General features: G+C 36.8%; 1 protein-coding gene across 1 annotated transcript; it reads left to right on the plus strand.

The window, feature by feature from the left end:
• The first annotated feature begins 2,123 nt into the window (after nt 1-2,123).
• Nucleotides 2,124-3,077, plus strand: LOC121476221 (olfactory receptor 51I2-like). Its single transcript, XM_041729932.1, has one exon. The coding sequence runs from the start codon at nt 2,124-2,126 to the stop codon at nt 3,075-3,077; it is 954 nt and encodes a 317-aa protein (XP_041585866.1).
• Nucleotides 3,078-9,150: the final 6,073 nt, after the last annotated feature.

The following is a 9,150-nucleotide window of genomic DNA, read 5'->3' on the forward strand; positions in this document are numbered from 1 at the left end:
CAGATATTTCATATGCCCAGATGAAAAAATATATAAAGTCTAGTATTCTAATCCCCCCCAAATTTGGTCTCCTTAGGGGGCCTTCTTGTGAGGGGATGACTCACTCCCTCAGCTAAAAAGACATGCTCTGTGGAACGCTTTTTACTAGGCATTCTAGGAAAGAATGTAGTAAGATAGACTAGAACAGACATAGGTCTATACACCAACACGTGGAAATGTGTATTTTGTGAATCATAGGGGATCTGCTCTTCAAAAATACCTTTGCTTCTATAAAAAGATAACTTTGTTTACACTGACATGCTTTTAAAGCAACTCAGTACTAATCATGCCCCAGGGCAAAAAAAGGATAGTCTCTTACTCCAATCCTCCCTGTCTCTTATTTCCCCCCCCTCCCCCCAAAAAGGATTCCTTCATTAATCTTTTTGTTTTTGTTTTGTTTTGTTTTGTTTTTGTTTTCCTGGTGTTTTAAGTTTTGGTCACACTATGGAATAATATGATTTTACAAAAGACATTGTATTTTGATTTCATGGTCTTCCAAATAGAGTTTAGATCAGTTATATCCCCTTCTGTCTTCCCCAATCTCACTAATCCAAATGCAGTTACATCACTGTTTTGTTTCTGCTTGCAATCTTAAACAAAACACTTAAATCTAAGTGTATTCAACCAGTCATTTAGAATCTCTTTCTACCCCTCTTTGTAAGATAAACCTTTAAGTGCTAATACCAATTCCTCCAATTAGGTTATTTTTGTTTGTTTGAGTATAATTGACACACAGTGTTACATTAGTTTGAGCTATATAACATCGTGATTTGACAAGTCTATATATTATGCTGTGCTCACCTCAAGTGTAGCCACCATCTGTCACCATACAAAGCTACTATAATACCATTGACTATATCCCCTGTGATGTTCCTTTTATTCCCATTACTTATTCTTTTCATAACTGGAAACCTGTATCTCCCACTCCCATTCACCCATTTTGCCCATCCCTCTCACTCCCCTCTGCCATTAGTTTATTCACTGTATTTACAGATCTGATTCTTTTTATTAATTTTTTGTACAATCCACATCAATGATCCAATTTTTAAGATATTTCCTGAAGCATTGGTATCTATTCCCTAATAAACAATATCTATGTTTTCAAGTAGATGTATTTCAAATTTTATTCAGCAACTTATTTGTTAAAAATTATTTGTTAATGTTTGAACTATCCTAGTACTAGCTAAGATGTTGATGATAGTATTCACTTTAATGATTTTATCACTCATATTTTGAAACATCAACACATAATTTTAAAAATCAACATAGAATATAAAATTAATGATCTCACATGAAGGGTTTTTTAATGACTTGGGGTTTATTTGTGTTATTGAAATATTCTATGCTTTATTTCTGCAGGTAAAACTAACAGAAAAAATTACCAGGTTTCCAGATGCCTGAATATTTATAGGTATGATGTTGACTTGGAGAAAGTACAGGAATTTCTTTCAGAGTTTCAGCTAAGGTAATTGAAAATAAAAGTAGATTCAAGCACAGTTAAATAAATTAATAATAGACTTCTGAGAAAATTTTTCTAAGCATTGAGATACAAAAGAAAATTATGTGCTTAATTTTCATGGTCACTTGATCAATGATTAGAGTGTTCTAGGCCAAAGGAACTCTAATATCTCTTATTTTTCTTTTTTTTTAAAAAAACATTAATGCATTTTTTAAAAGATTTTATTTATTTATTCATGAGAGACACAGAGAGAGAGAGAGAGACAGAGACACAGACACAGACACAGACAGAAGGGGAAGCAGGCTCCATGCAAGAAGCCCAATATGGGACTTGACCCCAGATCCAGGATCACACCCTGAGCCAAAGGCAGACGCTCAAACGCTGAGCCACCCAGGCATCCCTCTCTTCTGTTTTCGTAGCAGTTATCCATTGCCCTAACTCCAGGTAGTTACTCAGATAAATTGGGAAACATTTTAAGGATCAACTCTTTGATATAAAGGATGCCTAGAATTAGTGCTTCCCAGAGGAGTTAGTTGTACTATGTCCTCCTATCTTAAAGTCGATGTTTTTCTCCCAATAGAAACACTTAGAAGCTGATCTGGGCTGGATCCCAAGAAATATCTTTATGGAACTTATAAATAGGAGCTTGTTCCAGCCACCCACTCTCCTTCTGACAGGCATTCCTGGACTGGAGGCTATACAAATATGGATCTCTATCCCATTGTGTGTCATGTATCTAATTGCTCTCCTGGGGAACTGCATCATCCTCTTTGTTATCAAAACGACCTCCAGGCTTCATGAGCCTCAGTACATCTTCCTATCTATGCTGGCAACCACAGATGTGGGTCTGTCTTTATCAACTCTACCTACAGTACTCATGGTCTTCCTCTTGAATCACAGAGAAATTGAGTTCCATTCTTGTCTAACACAGATGTTCTTCATCCATACCTTCTCCTCCATGGAGTCAGCCATCCTATTGGCCATGGCCTTTGACCGATTTGTAGCTATTTGCAACCCACTGCACTACACCATGGTCTTAACTTCTCCTCGGATTATTGGGATGGGGATTGCAGCCATGGTAAGGGGAGTGGTGTTGATGGTACCCTTGCCAATCCTGCTCAAGCGATTGTCCTTCTGCAAGGATGTTATTCTATCACATTGTTACTGTTATCATCCTGATGTTATGAAACTGGCCTGTGGCCCTGTCAGAGTCAACATCATCTATGGGTTGTCCCTTGTCCTCTGCTCCTTTGGAGTTGATGCTGTGTTCATTGTCATTTCATACATCCTTATTTTGAAAACAGTGCTGGATATTGCCTCAGAAGATGGTCAGCTCAAGGCACTTAATACTTGTGTTTCCCACATTTTTACTGTCTGCATCTTTTATGTGCCACTCATTGTGCTGGCTCTAATTCACAGGTTTGGGACATTCACGTCTCCTCTTCTCCATGTCACCATGGCCAATCTCTTTCTCTTCTTGACCCCTGTCCTTAATCCCTTGGTTTATAGCCTGAAAACCAAACAGATAAGATCTGTAATATACAAGGTATTCAAGGGCAGGGGAAACTTGTTCAAGTAGTCAAGTATGGCTTAGTGAAAATGACACCCTGACTCTCTCTTCCTCCTTCATCCATCTTTTTCCCTCTGGGAAATGTATCATCATTTCGAGGATGGTTTGTATATTTATTTCTCCAGAGCATTGAAATGCTCTCCTTGGGATAGGCTGATGCCCTCTTCCCTTCGAACTATTTTCACAATAGCTAAGGTAGTGCTGGTGGTCTGTTAGGAAATAATTTCACATACATCTTTTTGAAATTATTCAGCAGTTATGAGAGTTCTCATTTTTAAGCCGTTTACCTTGAAATGGGTAATATGTCATGTAGTTACTTTTTTCATCTTATCTTTCCTTATCTTTCCTCTTATCTCGCTGTCTCATACACACACACACACACACACATCATGACACCATGTTCCCAAAAGGGAATTCTTTAGATTCAATATGGCCACTTTATTCCACAGTCTCACTTTTACTGTTTATTTTCTGTGCACTGTATTTGGAAAAATAAGTGTTGGCAAAATGGAAGATGGGTGGACACTGCAAATGTTTATATCAATATTCTGCATTTCCTTATTTTAGATAGTATTAGAGAGTGAATAATAAATCAAATGTAAAACATCTTTTTTTCCCCCCAAAATTGTACTGGGTGATTTCAGACAGCTTGACAGAAAAGATGTGTCTTAGTTTTATCTACATACTGCCCTTAAACTGAAAATTCTCCTTATATTATACAGATGTTTTCTTCTATTGCATTTCTTGTCATCAAATAGAGCTCTTTTCTATGACCTCTACTGATTCTTGCCTTGGGTGTTCTCTATTTCATTTTTTCCATAGCTTATTCCGATGATGTAGCTCTCAATTCCATCCATATAACTCAGGGCCAATACATGATGATTTGTTATTGCTGTTTGTGTGTGTGCTTGTGTACCAGTACTGCATGCACATGTCTCTGTTTTAGAATCCAACTCCCTGTTGTACCACTGGTAAATACATATACAATAAAGTAGTTTGAATAAGGAAGATTGCACATTCTTAAAAGTCATCATTAAATTCTACTATTTTTCATCCTGCACATCCCATTCCTGACAAAAATCTCTATTGCTGCTATTGCAATAGTGCAGGGCTAGATAATTACAAGTAACTAAACTATATATATCTCTATTGCTGCTATTACAATAGTGCAAGGCTTTTAAATTACAAGTAACTAAACTATATCCTAAAGTAAACACAAAAAATATTAATAGGAATACAAAAATAACCAGATTTACAATGTCTAGCATTTAATTAAATAAATATCAGACATACAAAGAAGGGAAATGAAACTTTATAGTATGGAGGAAAAATCAGTCAAAACTGACCCACCTGGATGACTGACAGGATGTCATAGTAGAACTAAGCTTAGGGGTCAATGGGCCAGTAGAAAAACTGGATTCTATGAAATGTTTGATGTTACAAAAGATATAATATAAGAGATCATTATACAGTTATTAAAGGAAGCAAGCACTTTTTTTTCTGTAATAGATGAAAAGTGTATATCAGGTATAGGGATCAGCAACTAAAAACATTTTTGAACTAACATACAGTATTCAAAGTACTTAAAAATTGTTTGGCAAGACTGGGCTGGATCTTGAAGAGGAAGAGAAAATGAAATACCAAATTCAAGAGACTCCAGCCATTGGCACAATATTTCCAGGGATGTTAAAGACTGGGAGTGAGAAACCTATCAAGAAGAAAATGACCTTAATAAATGTTATGCTTGGAAACAAAAATTTTCTTTTTCTTCCAAGATTATTGTGGGATAAATCAGGCAATTCTTTTACTAGGAATCTCCATAGTTAGCAACTTGTGCAACCAGACAGAAGCTAGTTAAATCCTGAAGTAATAATGATTAGTGAACTTTGTCTCAAGTCCATCCTGAAAAAAGCCAGATCCAGTAAAAGGGGATGAGAAATATGCTACAGGAAAAGTAAGTAGCTCTTAGCAAAAAACACAGTCTACTTCAGATTATTAGAAGAAATTGAATACATGATCCTAGATAGTAGTCAAACCAGTATCACTGAATTGTTGGTCACTAAAAGAAAAGAGTTCTGAGCTGGAAACAGACAGTGAATATCATTCTTTCTGCTGTCTCTCTGTCTCTGTGTGACTGTCTCTCTCTGTCTCTCTCTTCATTGTCTGCTATCTCTCTCTGGCTGTTTGTGTCCTGAACTCTCTCCATGATAAGAATTTCAGAAGGCGACTATTTTAGTTTCCAAACCAACATATCGAATTGCCACTGCAGCCACACTATACTGTTCTAAACCGAGAAGATATCTGTACTGTTACCTAAGACTCTCCTTTCTTGATTTGGCCAATGATATAATATTACTTTATTGATAAGTTCACCTTTATTCTATAAGTGCAACCTCATTGTCTACTTGACTCCTCACTGTAATATAAAATATTCGAAGTACTTACATATTAAAAAATAAGCAAAACAATTCTCTTTTGACCTCATTTTCAATTCCAATGCCATTCCAAACTTTCACCTTATATTTGGTATTCCTTAAATGACATATAGATAGATAGATGGTAGATAGGTAGATGATAGATAGATAGATAGATAGATAGATAGATAGATAGATAATAGATAGATAGATAGAAGATAGAGATAGAGATAGAGATAGAGATAGAGATAGAGATATATCACTTCACATTTGTTCCTTTCCCTCCATAGTCTGTTTTTTACTCCTATGAAAGCAATATATTTTTCAAACAGGCACATGTTTTTGAGGAAATGGGAACTCTAATTATAATTTTTACAGAAGGAGAGGCAAGAACTCTTGGGCACTCTCAGCTGGGCAATTTGGGATGTATCACGCACTCAGCATTAACATTCATGTCATTCAATGGTATCATTAAATTCTTTGGACTTTTGACAGCATTGATAGCAATTATTTTGTCCTCAGGAAGTTATCTTTCTTTGGTTTCCATAAAATTATTCCCTCTTGATTTTTTCTTACTTTTATGGATATTCCTTAGACATTTTTAAAGTCTTCATATTGTCTGTATATCAATAAATATCACTTTTACCCTGCTTTCACTCTTCATCAGTGTGCTCTTCATCAGTGATTTTTTTCTTTGATCACAGTACACTATATTGAATATTACCTGGGATTAAACTTGTCCAAGGTGGGTGAGGGGGCAACATTTGTGCCTTAACACCAAAGAGCTTTTCAGTGCTCAAAAAAAGAAAAAAAAATCTGAGAATTACATTTGCATTAGCTTTGTTTCATTCATATTCTGTGTCAGTTCAATTCAAGCACCCAAATGTTTAGGTTTACCTAACAGTGCCTGTGGCTGGAGAACCTGAGTCATGCTGACACTCTGGTTCCAGCGACTGAATTTTGATGGGAATACTTGTTGCTTGGCTACTGGTCTCACTGGCATTGAGAGAAAATTTTCAAAATTTTAGTCAGTACTTCTCCTTCTCCTTCTCCTTCTCCTTCTCCTTCTCTTCTCCTTCTCCTTCTCTTCTCCTTCTCCTTCTCCTTCTCCTTCTCCTTCTCCTTCTCCTTCTCCTTCTCCTTCTCCTTCATGTTTTGTTGCTATTGTTACTGTTGTTTGGTCCCTTCTCTTCATCAGGAAATGAGGAGGTGAAAAATGGATACCCACCTTCTCTGATAAGCTGGCCTGCCATAATTACTGAGCCCTGTGATTACCTAAAGACTCATTGCTTAATTATCAGAACCAGGAACTATGGTTGACTATATCAACTTGACTTTGCAAATTGTTTCAAGAATTGATACTCTTCCAAACAGGACTCTAAACCAGTAAATAATCTCCATGCTTTGGGAATGTCCCTGAATCTATTTATTACAATAAAAAAAAAAAAAAGAAAAAGAAAAACAGCTCAACATTCAATAAAATCCCATCTAACCCCTATAAATTGCTCTATTAAGTAAATTGATCCATTCTTAGGAAAATATATCACTTAACTAGGTATATCTGCTTGCTTAGCTTAGTATCACCTCATTAAGACTCTCCAAGATATTCTATTATATCATGAATTTTTCAACATTCTAATTAGATTTTTTTAATTGAAAGATCCATGTAAGCCACTTGAAATTAGACCCCAAAATATCCACCTGCCCTGACCTCCTTGTGCAGAACTGTACCAAGTCCCAGTAAAGATGCTGGGAAGTAAAGATGCTTACTTATTGCAGTAAGTAATGCATTTAGCTTTGCTTGATGAACAATTACTATGCTATTTGTCTTTTGGAGGAGTCAGACATTGGCCTTATTATCATGTGACTTTGAGGTAGGCAGCCACTCCTCTTCTATTTGGGACACTTTCATTACCCTGCTTTAACCATCATCTGCTATTAGAAAATACTACTGTAAAAAAAAAACTATTAAAAACTATTCAAAACATAGAAATAAAGAAAAATAAAATTTCATGCCCGTTCATTGTCTTATTGAGAAAATTAACTGGCTATTTAAGGAATATTTAATCTCTAGGAAATTGTAATTCTAATACCTATCTCCTCGATGACCTTCTGGGTCAATTTTAAACTCCCTGACATAAGTCACTCCATTTTATTTTATCTTTAATAAAATCTTACTATGGCTCTAGCTACTTTCATTATGTGTTCACAAGAGTGTTTTTCACTACAAAGGATTCTGGACAATGAAGGGCCATTTTGCTGAGAAGGGCAATGAAGGGACATTTTACTGAGCTGGGGTTTTTTACTCACTTCTTGCTTCCTGACTTCATTTCCTGAGGGATTCTGTGATCTCCTAAAACATCATAGACCTGGTCAAACCTCAAGGGAGCCGGAGGAGACGGAAGACCTTTTACTGCCATTTAGCTATTCCACCTGGAAGAGGAATAAATGCTCCAAATACTACATATGGTCCCACAGAGGCTATTATCTTTCCTACATGCCTTGGCCCCAAATGTGACTGAGGACTTTTCTGACAAGATTTTATGCATGGAGAACTGAAAACAGTAAGTTACTAGAACTCAAAATGGGTATAGGTTGGTTAAAGTTATTTTATTTTTAAAAGATTTATTTATTTGTTGAGAGAGAGAGAGAACTCAAATGGGAGCAGGGGGAAGGGCTGAGGAGGAGAGAGAATTTCTTCTTTTTTTTTATTGGAGTTCAATTTGCCAACACATAGCATAACACCCAGTGCTCATCCCATCAAGTGCCCGCCTCAGTGCCCGTCACCCAGTCATCCCCACCCCCTGCCCACCTCCCTTTCCACCACCCCTTGTTCATTTCCCGTTAGGAGTCTCTCATGTTCTGTCTCCCTCTCTGATATTTCCCACTCATTTTCTCTCCTTTCCCCTTTATTCCCTTTCACTATTTTTTTTATTTCCCAAATGAATGAGACCATATAATGTTTGTCCTTCTCCAATTGACTTATTTCACTCAGCATAATACCCTCCAGTTCCATCCACGTCGAAGCAAATGCTGGGTATTTGTCGTTTCTAATGGCTGAGTAATATTCCCTTGTATACATAGACCACATCTTCTTTATTCATTCCTCTTTCGATGGACACCGAGGCTCCTTCCACAGTTTGGCTATTGTGGACATTGCTGCTGTAACCATCAGGATGCAGGTGTCCCAGTGTTTCACTGCATCTGAATCTTTGGGGTAAATCCCCAACAGTGCAATTGCTGGGTCACAGGGCAGGTCTATTTTTAACTCTTTGAGGAACCTCCACACAGTTTTCCAGAGTGGCTGCACCAGTTCACATTCCCACCAACAGTGCAAGAGGGTTCCCCTTTCTCCACATCCTCTCCAACATTTGTGGTTTCCTGCCTTGTTAATTTTCCCCATTCTCACTGGGAGGAGAGAATTTCAAGCAGACTCCATGCTGAGGGGAGAATGCAATGTTTATCTTGATCTCATGACCCTGACATCATGACCAGAGCTGAAATCAAGAGTTTGATGCTCAACCAGCTGCACCACCCAGGCACTTCTCTTACACCTCATTTGTCTTTCTTATTTCTGTTATCTTCTGAAAATCTTATACTATTTTTGCTGTAACATTTTTATATAATATGATATTCTATAAATATAAACTTATAGTTTATTTTTTTTT

The sequence above is a fragment of the Vulpes lagopus genome, chromosome 15, assembly GCF_018345385.1.
Source record: "Vulpes lagopus strain Blue_001 chromosome 15, ASM1834538v1, whole genome shotgun sequence".
NCBI classification, from domain to species: Eukaryota; Metazoa; Chordata; class Mammalia; order Carnivora; family Canidae; genus Vulpes; species Vulpes lagopus.